This window comes from Musa acuminata, chromosome BXJ2-4 (genome assembly GCF_036884655.1).
Source record: "Musa acuminata AAA Group cultivar baxijiao chromosome BXJ2-4, Cavendish_Baxijiao_AAA, whole genome shotgun sequence".
In the NCBI taxonomy this organism is placed as follows: Eukaryota; Viridiplantae; Streptophyta; class Magnoliopsida; order Zingiberales; family Musaceae; genus Musa; species Musa acuminata.
Genome location: NC_088341.1, coordinates 4,858,624 through 4,872,144, shown reverse-complemented (window position 1 = coordinate 4,872,144; position 13,521 = coordinate 4,858,624). Strand labels below are relative to the sequence as shown.

General features: G+C 40.9%; 1 protein-coding gene and 1 pseudogene across 1 annotated transcript; one reads left to right on the top strand and one right to left on the bottom strand.

Annotated features, from left to right (window-relative positions):
• Positions 1-1,456: 1,456 nt before the first annotated feature.
• LOC135608926 (IQ domain-containing protein IQM2-like) lies at positions 1,457-4,759 on the bottom strand. The gene is made up of 10 exons (XM_065101990.1): positions 4,619-4,759; positions 3,780-4,304; positions 3,571-3,685; positions 3,411-3,476; positions 3,224-3,312; positions 3,035-3,125; positions 2,802-2,948; positions 2,613-2,705; positions 2,424-2,525; positions 1,457-2,260 (listed from the first exon to the last, which is right to left on the bottom strand). Exons 2-10 carry the CDS (start codon positions 4,214-4,216, stop codon positions 1,544-1,546), a joined length of 1,857 nt encoding a protein of 618 aa, XP_064958062.1. The 5' UTR covers positions 4,217-4,304; positions 4,619-4,759; the 3' UTR covers positions 1,457-1,543.
• A 3,419-nt stretch (positions 4,760-8,178) lies between these two features.
• On the top strand, positions 8,179-13,178 carry LOC135609627 (ATP-dependent Clp protease proteolytic subunit 3, chloroplastic-like; annotated as a pseudogene).
• The last annotated feature ends 343 nt before the right edge of the window (positions 13,179-13,521 follow it).

Genomic DNA, 13,521 nt, shown 5'->3' with positions numbered 1-13,521 from the left:
TATGCTTATTAGATTATATATTAATGTAGATTGCAATCCCACACAAGCTTCTGCACAGCAGCAATCATGCGATGCATCATTCGAGGCTGTCATAAGCCGATTCAGCAGGCCACATGGACACCATGTGAGAGTAGCTATAAGCTGAGGAGGACGAGTGAGGCACTCATCAACCAGATAGTGAAGGAGAGAAGCTTCCCTGAAGCTTCCTCCACAAACATACAAAAAGCCGGTTTTAATCCTTTCTGAGAAAAGGAAGGAACAACAAGAGGAGGAGGCGATGAGAGCAAGATTTATACGCATCTCAAACTCGATATTTCCCTCCTCGAGCCCGCTGTATATATCAGGAAAAGGACGGCTGCTACAAACAAGCCGCTACACTACAGTCTGTCTTTGCTGATAGCGATGGTGGAAGGTTGGAGGAAGTTTCCTGAGCCTCCCCAACGCCTCATCTGCCTCAGAGCCAGAATGCGGCGAGGGCACTTCAAGTACCGGAGGACGTACGTGAGGTCGCTGCCATGCACGCATGTGGACGAGAGCTCACTACGGACTTACCATTCGCCACAGAGCAGAGACGAGGTTGAAGTAATAGCACTGGAACAGCTTGCGGTCCAATGCTGCTTGAAACTCATCAAGAGATGGGATTCATGCTTACTGCAAGCAACGCAATAGGATCCATCTGCGTGCATTAGGGAGAACAGAGGCATTCCCTGTCGTCTCATGAGATTTCAAGAACAAATCTTACGACGAAGAAGCTGATCGCAGCAGCCACTTCAATAACACGGGAAATCTCAGCTTTTGTTGTCAGTGCTTTGTTACTCATACAAAAAGGCTCCACCATGGCAACTCGATTCCCGATGTACAGTGTACTTTCAATCTGATCTGACTTGAAATCACGTATAAATGTTCGTATTCCAGTTGGTTTGAAATTACGTTTGACAATGGTTCGAATAGGAACATTGGAATCTAAATCGAGTTTGAATTTTCTAACCAGTTAGTCGGGATCAGGTTTGGCGTTTGACGTTTGACTTTGGGAGGAGGGTAGCAGTACTGCTACGGTTGTACTGAGTTACTGTCATGTATACTTGTCGTCCTCGTACAAGTCAACCCACCTTTGATCAATGGTGGTATCTTCTTCCTCGTCCGGCTTCATACTAACTACCATGTCGTCAGGGGACGAAATGGACCGAGCTGGACCGGCCCATTACACCTTCAACTAGGCCTTACTTCCATGTATCTGAGGCCCAACTTGCTCTCGTCAACCTACTTGTGATGTCTGAAGAAAATGGAGGGAAATGGTGAATCGGTCAGCATTGATACCTTTATTATCTAACTTAGATATGTACCATAAACAACTTTAAACAAATTCCTTTACATTTGTGGTAGTGAATTTTGTTGATCCATCAAAACTTTGATGCAGTTTCAGTGAGAAAGTTCTCTACAAGATCTACAAAACAAATGAATCGAATGCGCTTTCTACAATACAATTGAGTACACATATATATATATATATATATACACACACAGGACCAAGGGATTGGCTTCTTCATCTACCATTGCCAGGTTTGTGTGGTTGCTGCTGAAGCACCTTAAGCACAGACGCTTCCTGAGTTGTTGGACATTTTAGGATCCATGGCGAAGCAAATCTGAACATTTCAGGAATTCTTGGTGATAGATTTACTTGCTCCAAAGCTCGGAATTGAAGTTCCGAAGGGTAGTCCCGCACACACCCGATTCGAGGCCCTGCACCTGTTGTCCACTTGAAAGAGAGCTGTTTCCCCAGCTGATACGATCGAATGCCTTTCTTTGTATTCATCCTTCGGAGTATCGATTCCGATGGCACGAAGGCTTCTTCATCCTCTTCTTGCTCCTCGAGAAAGAGATTGCTTTTCCGGAACATGTAGTGTTTCTTCGAATTATCTGAACTAGTACTGTCTTCGTGAACCTCATCTTCGCTCTCTTCATTGTCTTCGGCAATTATTTGCTTGCGGAATTTGTGGTGGAGCTGCATGTCAATTGATGATTCTGATTTGTCTTCTCCTCCTAATTTCAAATCAGCAAGAGAACAACCGAGGTTCACTTCTTTAAATGCCTCGAATGAAGAGGTGCCTGAGGCCATATCGGTCGTTGTTCCCCTGGAAAGACGAGATAAATCTACTCGGTGTTCAGTTTCCATGGAGACATTTCTTTCAGCCAAGTTCAGTTCGGAGAGGCTGTTTTTGAGACTACTGCAGGGTTCATCGTCCTCTTCGGTAGGACTTCTCTGTATAAAACAGACAGAGAGTTCAGCCTTGTAATTTCATTCATCTGGCTCAAAATTATAAGTTTATGCGAGTCACAATTGTGCTTTATGTACACTAATTATATGGAATATGATCGGTATTACTAATGTCAGAGTCAAAGATCAGACAAGTGGCTTTGCTCACCTTAACATCAGTGAGATCGACACTATTTTCCTCGAGAAAGCTCATGAGTTCCTGGAAGTTCTCTTCTGTTGGGCGATAGTGCCCGCTGTGAGGCCACACAGCCTGAAAGATCACCAAGGAATAAGTGAACCGAGTTGAATATAATTTCCAGGAAATTCATATCACTCTTCTCGGTATTATTTTGTTTACCTTTAGAACTCCATCTTCTACAACTAATCGGCCAGCAGCAGAAGTAGCTCCTCCGGCAAGAAAACTAGAGTGCTGAAATTTGCCTTTTCTCTTCTGCAATTTTCAGAGCATGATATTAGTCAATCCACATGGAACAACGATATGATTTTGTGGTTCTTACAGGATACAAAAAAGTAGAAAAAAAATCACCTGACCAACATATAATTTCTTTGATGTGCTTAACACAAAAATCCACTTAGCATCTTTTTGGCCATTGGATGTGTCCAGAAGTTGCCTGCTCTGCCTGTACATGAATTTGCCGTCCTCCACTATGACTTCATATGCTTCCCTCTCTTTCTGGAAATCAAGACAACATGCGTTCATATACATACAAGTTGTATGATACAACTAATCTTGTTCTGTAGAACTGCTGAGGTGCTTACCGGGCCAAGATACTTGATGCACTGTTGTTGAAGTTTTGAACGAGTGCATCGTTCTTCGAGGTTGACCTCCTTTCCTTCTCCGACATCAAGCCTGATGATCCAAGTGGTGCTATAAGGCAAATGTTCTGATGTCTATTTCTGAGTTTATCTATTAGAAATAACTAAGAAGATTGGGCTGAACAAGCTAACCAGTAGAAGAAGGGTTGCATGCTATCGCATTGAAGCCAACGATCATAGTAGAATTGAAGATTGTGACCATAACGATGCCGAGGATCAATCTGTGCATTTATTAAAACAGCATAAAAAGGCAAAATATGTCAGTAACAGGGAAAATTTGCAGAGAAAAGAAGAAACTTGTGTGGACAGTGAGACTCACAGCCTCCAGCCAATGCTGCAAAGCAAGTTTCTGAGCGTTCTCATCCTTTGATAAGCCCTTTCCAACCTATGAAGCAAGAATTGGAAGCTTAATGTTGAACACTCAGAAATGTTCCTTCTATGCCACGAATCATCGACGGTATCGCTAAAGGAATAGATACCTTTGCAGCCCTGATCGTCGCCCTGGACCACCGTGACATTGCTGATTCTGGTTTCTCAATGTCGAAGAAAGACACAGAGCTTTGCTTGAGCAGTGCAAAATCCAACAACTTCCACCTAAATTACACACAATCGCACATATTAGTCGTCTACAATATAATCAAAGGTAAGTGCTATCCTCGAAGGACAAACAAACCAGTGGAGGGTATACCAGTGCTGCTCGACAAGTACGGCACAGTCTGCAAGCTGTCGTCTTGTCCGAAAGCTTTTGTACACCTTCTGTAACTTTACGGCAGCTTCATGCTTCGGGTTGTCAGGCCTAATCGAGGTTGATTCTCGGGACCTCTTCACCAAAGAAGTAAACTTCAAACCTTCAAGATCATCAGACTTTGTGGAGTTATCCGGCTCAAGGGCAGGACTCTTCGTCGAGATTTTTGGTTCCAAGTGGAAAGATCCTTTTATCAGTGACTTAGCTAGGCCAAAAGCCTCGAGGATGGCAGGCAAACAGTAGTCTCGGCCATTGAAACCGATGGACTGCAGAGTCGATCTCACATTGTCACCTAAACCGATAGATCTATTAAGGACAGCTTCCAAGCTATCATTTATAGAATCATAGGCAGCTCCTGGGCATGAAATTGCGATGCCCATGTTAACCTCAGATCGAAGAGCTTCTATATCACGAGAATCTTCGAAACGAACAGAGTTGCCGATGCAGCAATGAGATGTAGATCTCAGCCTGCAGGAAAGGAATCAAGGAGTTAAAACCAGCAGGCTTTGCTGCCAAACAATGAACCACCGATTGCTTGCACACAAAGGCATTATGAAATGATCCGAATAACGCCTAAATCTTGGGGACAAATGATTCGACTAGCTCATTCCGAATGGAATGCATTTCCCCCTTGAAATGACCAAATGGGTTCCTACTATGAATCCCAAAGCTCCAAGGAGTGAGAATGACTCGAAAAAAGGTGCATTCCATCCATCTCAAAACATGCTAACATCAACAACAAGAGAAGAAGGATCAGAACAGTCGAATGAAATAAGCCTCACCTGAGCCTCCTCTGCCTGCAGGATCACCCAACAGGTTGCAACGGACCGAGAGAGTGGATGAGAGAGAGGAAGAGAAAGAACAAGATGGTTTCTTTGGATTGTTCCAAAAATTAAGGTACTCTCAGAGAGTGATTTCCTCCTCTGTTTATTGTGCTTTGGGAGCTGAGCCTGATCGGAGATGGGATTTAAATAGGGAGAGGGAGAGGAGGAGGTGAAGGTGGAGCAGTCCTTGATTTCCAGCCACGTGTTCCTACGGAGCCACCAGCAGATACGGTACGGTAATATGAAGCGGCAAAAGGCGACCTTTTTCTACATGACTCTGTGGAACGACTCCTGCGTCCTTTCCTTCCCCCGAAAGAAACGTTGTTGACCAAAAAAGATCCATGCGTGCAACTCCATGGTGATTGCGAGCTCACAATTCTCATCAAGGAACAGTGTAAAACGATCGTCGAGCCCTCTCGTTATCCGCCAACCAATCAAGATTTCCATTATCTTCTTGAATCAAAGGACAAAAAAAGATAGCAGTAACTGATCATGTACTTGAATATATTCAAGGATCCTCATTTCAATTGGGAATAGGGATGGCAATAGCGTCGACAGTATCATCCTATCCACGCCCAAAACGCAAAAGAAAAAAGACATTTTTAATGAGAAACAGTTCAAATGCTGCATTCAAGATGCACACACTATCCAACCCAAAAGAAACAGTTCTACAGCTCCATCAGGGACTGGTACTGTATCAACAGTACCAGCTCAATAATGATCAACGGCTTCTCTGGACCATCAGATTCAGCATTTATTCTGCTGTTAAAACATGCACATCAAGGAGTCCTCAGCTCAGAAAGGCATTCAAGACATTTCCAACTAAACATGGTACAATCCTCATGGTGTTCATCTTCGACACCTTTTGTCATGCTTGAACGAGTACTACAGCCGAGCTGCAGCACTGACTCGGATGTAAAACTACACTCATGCGACCAGAGAACAGTTTATTTGCATGGAAGAAGAGGCAACATAAGTTCTGTATGTTCTACCTCGATCAAAAGTCCATTGGTTTTTAAGCGAGGCAAGTAAGATAGAAGACTGATTATTAATAATATGACTATTATTTTGGGACATGATGTCAAGCCTCACGTAACACTTGGGTCCATTTTGATTAGATTAGGGAGTGCCGAAACGCGTTTACAGATTAAACCATTCGGAAGTGGTATAAGCTTTTTGAGGTGGTCTCATCTACTACGGGAAGAAGAAGAAACTTGCACTTTGACTTGGTGCAATTTAGGAACGAGTTGATCACGCTGAGAATTTGGTCTACCGTCAATTGATTATTTATTAGTAGTCGAGCCTAAAAATTCCACAAAAGTTCTACGTGTCTATCCAAATTCACGTAATAGAAGTTGATGTTGTAGGAAGAGAGAGAGAGAGAGAGAGAGAGAGAGAGATTAGGTACGTAGAATGGGTTGAACTGAGACCGAGCTTAAAACTGTGACCTTTACCCAGTCCTTGAATCCACCCATTGGTGACTACAATGTTCTCATCCTAAGCTAACTTAACGTGAATTGCCGGGTCATGTCAAAAACGAGTACAGACAAGAAGGTCAAAACAAAATCCCCGACATCTGTAGGTAGATGACTTTTAGATCTCTCAGCACATCTGTTTGATGAAGAATCTTTCACCATCCATGGAAACCTATGGCAGGATCTGCAGCTAATCGCACATCACGTCCCAATAAAATCAAAAAGCTTGATCTGCAAGTTACTATTACAAATCAGTAGTGTATCACCAAACAATGTGAGTTGTTGGTTAAGTAGAATTGGTAAGTCCTATGAGATGTCATATGTTTTCCTGCCATCTTTCAGCGAAGCTCTGATAGACCTCAATGCTACTCATGCCATGGAATCCCAAGAATGTCAACCCTACTGGGTGAAACCTTTTAAGGAGGATCATGGCCTTCCTCCCAAGTCAGAGAAGGCAAGCTTCACCAGCTGAAGAGCCAGCTTTGAGCTTGCGGTAGAAAAAGCCTTGGCTTCCAATCTGGTAAGAAGAAGACAAGCAGAAAGAGAAGTCTTATGCCAGTGATGGGGTGGAGGGGCCGAGCACACCGTCATGTCCGAGCTATCTCCTCCGATCCTGATGCATGCATGTCCTCCGGAGCGAGTACCCCCATTTCTGAGCTCGAAAGGTGGTCGTACCACCTCTGGTACTCGCCATGCACGCTTGTGTCAGCATGCAGCAGCTGGCACCCATGACATTAACATGCATGGAGCCAAAAAACTTTGGGGGCGACCGACGCCGAAACGTCACCTTCCCTTTCTCAGCCATCCATTCTTCCAATCATTCATTCAGCATAGCCTTGCCTGCGGCCATTGATGGCAGCAGCTGAAACAGAAGAGATTCGCACGTTGACGCGTCCTATGGATGGGCACAAGATTTGTTAAAGAGCAAGTGATCGATTCTATATACATAGTTGGAGTGTCGGTTTGGTACTGAAGGAGGATAAATGGCTGCAGTAGTCAGCTGCTCCATATCGTCCCTGTCTATGAACAGCAAGTGTGAAGAGGAAGGGTGATCTACTGGATAATAAAGAAAGCTAAATAGCATAGCAGTGAACTTGGTGTCGATCGGTTTGGATGATTCTTCCATCTTCATTAGCACTGGAAATCTGATGCATCAGTGTCAAATGATAAGAGAGAGAGAGAGAGAGAGAGAGAGAGAGAGAGAGAGAGCTGGGATGTGCCACATGTACTCTCATCAAGCAAGACCTGGATGATCAGTTAAGATGGACCCAACCAGTACTGATTGCATTAGGATCAAAAGATACACCTAAGATATGGACATCTGACATAGTTAACGCAGTGGTCCATGTCAAGCCTGGATATTTGTAGTTTGTATGTGTTACTTTCTTGGATCTCTTCACAAGGTCACCCTGGGTGAGGGCTGACCAAGGTGGCTAAAGACTACTCCTTGTGGCAGTGGTAGGGATTCTAGATAGGGTTGGAGACAGGGGTGAAGAGTCAACAGCCAGTAGCTGAACTTTGCTTACACTGGTTTAGATCAAAGAACACTTCAACAGACATTAAAATGAGGAGGTCAAAGGACTGAGATCTGGACATTTAGAGCAGCCCCAGCTTGGCAACACAAGTGGAACAGCTGTTCCCATATAATTTTCCTCTTCCTTGTATTGAACATGATTATTTTATTCTATCACCTCCACTGAATCCACAAACACACCGGTCAATCTACGACCGGGGAGACTTTAATTAGGTTTGAAGAAAGCTCGCTGCGAGTCAACAGGAAGGAGGAAGCTTGAGTGGCAAGTAGCTTTGGGTGTGACCAATTCATATTGCCTTGTTGAACATATTAGCTCGATGCCCTTTTGGGGACTGAACGAGGCGTTGCGTTGACCACGCGGCCTCTTTTATGTGGGTTGGCTTTAATTGGGCTAAATATGGGCTGTATTGAGCCATTTTTAATTACTATGGGCCGGACTTAACACAAACCGGCCCAACACACAAAAGCCTCTTTAATGCTCGGATTGAGGAGGAGAGAGGTCCGAAACGGAGGCAATCGCGACCGTCGCCGTTCCTCCTTTGCCTTGCGAGACAAGCTCCTTTCCTCCTCTTCCCCTCTCTTCTCTCATGGTCTCCTCTCCACCCGCCGGCTCGCTCTGGTCCCGCCGATGAGGCAAGCTCGTCCTTCCCTAGGAGTCGCCGCCGCCGGCCGTCGGATGACCTTGTCGGAAGGGTGGGATATGTCGGGTTCCACACCGGGGGCTTTTCGGATGCCGCGATTCGAGGAGCTCGACGGCACCAACATGGTCCTCCGGCAGCGCATCGTCTTCTTGGGATCCCAGGTTCCCCATCTCTCTCTTTCTTTCCTTCGTTGCTATTTCATTTCAGCTAATTGTAAGATAGTTTTATCTCGAATAACTCATGAACAGCATTGGTGGAAGCATCAACTTTAAATGGGTACACAATCTTATCTAAGTTTTCTCAGATTTGTGTTTGCAGTACATCAATTGTATTGACTTATAGGGTGAACTGAATTGTCATTGCCTGGATATCACTTATATTTCAAATTCATTTTTGTTTCTGTTGGATTGATAAGCATCTAAAAATGACGAGAGTCATTCTGCTGGTTCTAAAAGTTTGTTTCTAAGTTGTCTTCATAGAAGTATGGAATATGGAGTTGCTGCTATTCTTCAGCTCCTCGGAAGAATAGGTGTAGAGCACTGGTTTAATTTTGAAGAAGTTTGTTAACTTTGAATATTACATTTAATATGAAATTATGAGATATTAGAACGATTAAGAGCTGTTGCTTAACAAATTTATATTCTCTGTTCATTTTCTTGGAACAATCATTAGGTGGATACTGTGACTGCTGATTGATTATCAGCCAGCTCTTGTTTATGGATGCAGAAGACCAAAAGAAGGAGATTAAATTGTTCATAAATTCACCTGTTGGCTCTGTGACAGCTGGTATGTATGTTCAATAGGCATTTAATTTCATTTTTGTTTATTGTTATCTCTATCAAAATAATATATTTATAAATTTAACTCACTAGCATTGTATTTGCATGACTTTTTCTTGGGCAATTTTTTTGTTCTTGCTTACAAGTGCACATTTTTTTTAATCAGTGGGGTTGTTAGATTTTTGGTCACAAAGAAATATTGGATGACTAAGTGGCCTCTTAGGATTGAGTGTCTTATGTTCTCAATATTCCTTATGGATAATCATTTATTATATTGTTAACTTTTATTGCTGTCCTAATTCTAATTGGAGATATGGCATGATAGGCCCACAGAAAATTGATAAAATATGCATCATTCTCTGTTTCGGTAATTTTTCTATTTTTCTCTGGATCTTGCTAAAACCATTCTACAATCCCCCTTTTTTTTATAAAGAAAAAAATAATTGGCCAACAATTGCAGGAAAGGGAATATATGATGCTATGAAACTGTGCAAGGCTGATGTTTCCACTGTTTGCTTGGGTCTTCTGGCATCTATGGGTGCATTTCTGCTTGCTGCTGGAACAAAAGGAAAAAAGATTTTGCATGCCAAATGCTAGAGTCATGATCCATCAACCACTTGGAACAGCTGGAGGCAAAGTGAGTAATTACTCCTGCTTCTAAATTTTAGAAAACTTTTTTTTCAAGAACAATTAATGACAAGAGAAAATTTGGCTTCCATGTATGCCTCATAGATCTTCTCAAGATTATCAGTAATGGTTATATGCTATGTACAATTTTGATGCACAATAATGCACAGTGCCCCTACTTTCTCATTCTAATGCTTTGCTGACAGCATGTTGATGCTTTATGGTACGTACATGCAGTAAAACATGACCCAAGTTTCTTCCCTTTTTATATTAGAGTGAATCTGTCTAAACATGCAATGGTCAAGTGAATGTTGACATTGTGGGGTAAGTTCAAAGATGTATACATAGAAGTACAAAAGTAGTCTCAATGAGTATGACTTTTAAGAGTGACCTGTATGGACACTGAACTATACCATCTTCACAAATTTGCTTGAAGAATGGATAACAAGAAGTACTATGCTCAACAATTCACTTCAAGATCTTCAACAGCAGGATGAAAATTAGGGTGGATTCTGCAAAAACGCAGATCTTTTGATAAATATGATACTAATGATTGTCAGCATGGGAGTGATGTTCTAAAGATCTTGGAAACTTGGAAGGATGCTATAGTTTATAATTCTCAGGTTACATGCAACAATTCTGAATAATTATTACAAAATCAGCAAGTACAAGTTATCTGCATATATACAGTGTTGATTGTTGGCAACTCATGTTTGCAAAACAAAAAGAGATTTGAAAGTCTGAAGGTGTGCTAATGTGCATTCTAGAACATATGAACCATGATATGCAAAACCACCTGTCCATTAAGGATAGTGCTGACCTATCAATGGAAGGAAAGTTTTCACTGGAATGATTTGATGTATGTATATTTCCTATAAATTTTAATTATAAAGCAAGTCAGTTAGTTTATGTACGTTTTGAACATGTGGATCAGTTTGCTGGAAACCCCATTCCATCTTTAGATTTTAATGGAAAATTTTCAGTTATACTGAGTCAGATATTGGGCAGTTGTTTTTTCTCAATGTATATCCATGTGTTTAATAAATATAAGTTCACTTGGAATGATTTGATGTATATATCGCCTTTGACATTTAATCATGAAGCAGTTCAGTGGGTATATATCTTTTTAAATGTGTGGATCATCATATTGAAAATCTCATTCCCATCTATAGATTTTGACTGTTCTCTAATTATATCGATTCAAGTATTGGGTAGTCTTTTTCTTTTCTCTAAGCATATTAATTATGTTGCAAAATACATGTCTGTTTACTTCTTTGTGTATGCTATCATCTATTTCCTTACCACTTAACATATCTGTTTACATATTTTTATGACTGAACTAAAATTACATTCAAAAGACATGCTAGTGAGTCTGATCCCACTTTCAAGCTCAACTCCAAGTGGCAGAAACACAGTCATCCTTTCCATGATCTCAACCGAGAGTCTCCAATGTGTCTCTTTAGGAATTTCAGTAATGCTGGTCATCTCAGGGATTCTCCCCTCCAATCCAATCATAGTAGAATATATGGCACTTGACAGCAGGTGATGTCATTTGATTGCACCAAATTGTAACAGAACTTTCATTCTATTCTCTTTCTCAAACTACCTTCTCCGAGAAGATGATGTATTAAAGATAATACTTGCAAATGCAACATCTCGTCCATTGTAAGCTTGATCCTCACACGGTTACTATTGGAATTTCATGTTCTACTATACCTTTGGAAAGCCATTCAGTTGAATATATGTTTAATTTCCTTGTATTCATGTCTTTGTCCACCTCATTGTGATCCAGAATCAGAAGAAATTAAAATTCATTATAAAAACCTTTCTCGGTATCCACCTTGATAAGAAACTGAAGCATCCTCATTCTCTTTATTGATACTGATATTCTCTGTAGGATGATCGGTGACCCTTCTCATTTATGGAATTACTGCCTACATTGCTCATTCGTCGATGCTACCCAATGTTAAGAGACCCTTTTGTGACATTTGAAAGTACTTCATCTTTATCGAAGGAATATTGTGTTGTCCTCTAAATATTGCAGTAATGATATAACAGAGCGACAGCATCATTGCAGTTCTGATGTCACTCTTAAAACCTGCATTCTCTTTTCATTTGTTAGATGTCCTTATATATTTCCAGCTCCTTTTACTTGTCTTTGAATATAACATCCCCTTGATATTTATCTCCAACAACTGAATTTAATTTGAAAAGAAATTATATAAGCATATATTAACTGATCATTTCATTCAGTCTCCAGTAGATGATGTAAGCCCATTTATGTACAGCCTTAAGACTGCTGATGAAATCTCCATATATGGGAAACGTATTTCTAAAACATTGATGTAGTGTTGACACTTGGGAGTTTTTATAGGATAGCAAGTAGAAAACGTTCTCTGTTTTTCCCATGTTGATTTGATGATGTCATCATTTATTCCATGTTGATGTTCTAAGCCCAGTAATGTACAACTGGGAGATTGCAGATGGAATTTCCATTTATTAGAGACATATTCCTGGATCATTGACATATTGTTGACACCTGGGAATTTTTATAGGATAGCAAGTTAAGCGTAGGAACCTCGTCATAATTGTATCTCTTTAAAATCTTGGAAAATTCTTTGAAATTCCTTTAGAGGTTAATTTTTCACAAGTAGAAAAGATATCCTCAGTTTCTTCTAATGCCAGGCGACGGAGATGGGATTGCAGGTAAAAGAGATGATGTACCATAAGATAAAGATGAACAAGATATTGTCAAGAATTACAGGAAAAACTTGAACAACACGTGAACAGCTAGGATAAGAATTATGGCTTTTTACACGGCTTTTATTTGTATGCCTGTTTCAATGCCGAATCATCCTGGTTTCTTGCAGATTGAAGTTGATACTGACCGTGACAACATGAATCCCTGGGAAGCTAAGGAGTACGGACTGGTCGATGCTGTTATAGATGATGGAAAAACAGGTCAAGTTGCGCCAATTGCAGTCTGCACCTCCTCTGAAAACCCACGTATGGGACTTGTGGAAAGTCGAAGGTAGCAGAAAAGCCAGGCAGAATCTACCTTCTGAGCAGAAACTCTCACAAGATGGATATAAAGTTGATAGTCGAAATTACAAGGAGAAAGGCAAAGAACAGCCAAAGGAGGATACAACGACCATATGAAACAAGCTAAGATATCTCTGATGACTCATTGGTGTTCCAAGGAAGGATAAATATTACCCAAGTTCTCCACCCGGGGGGTATCTAATTGAAGGTGACATCGACACAAAAGGGATCCAAGGTGGATGCCAAGCTGCTGGTTACTACATTGCTGTGGCATTACCCTGTTGCTTTTGTAAAGGTCAGTTTTTTGAGACCTTACCTAGAACGAAAAACAAGAAGACTGGTTTTGGTTGTGAGGGATTGATTTTTGCTGATAGTTCCATTCTTTCTCAATGAATCGGGCTGTGTTCTAATCTTTTGCCAGAGGTTATGATTTACCCATTAATCTTGTATGATAAAGGAACAGTAAAAACCTCTGTTAGCTTTGTCTAAATTGCTGCAGCTTAACTCCATCTTTGACAAGTCAACAAATAATTACTATTCAAGGATTAGAGTTGAAAAGAGAACACTGGAAAAAAAAAATGGAAACCTTATAATATAAATAATGAGTAAAACCTATATGTAAATTATGAACGGAAGAATTTATTTTTATTAATGCAAATCTGTTGTTAAGTTTTCTGAAAAATTCTATAAATGATAGAAAAAGAACCCTTTCAAGTTATGCATATTATACATTATAATTTTTCAAGTCTCCTTCTATCTTGTA

Bases quoted from the DNA above. Each gene is read 5' to 3' on its own strand.
- LOC135608926 (XM_065101990.1), bottom strand. From the start codon at position 4,216: ATGGGCATCGCAATTTCATGCCCAGGAGCTGCCTATGATTCTATAAAT. The intron at 2,526-2,612 runs GTAAACAAAATA...GTGATCTTTCAG, and splicing joins TAGAAGATGGAGTTCTAAAG to GCTGTGTGGCCTCACAGCGG. The intron at 2,261-2,423 runs GTGAGCAAAGCC...TGTTTTATACAG, and splicing joins TCGATCTCACTGATGTTAAG to AGAAGTCCTACCGAAGAGGA.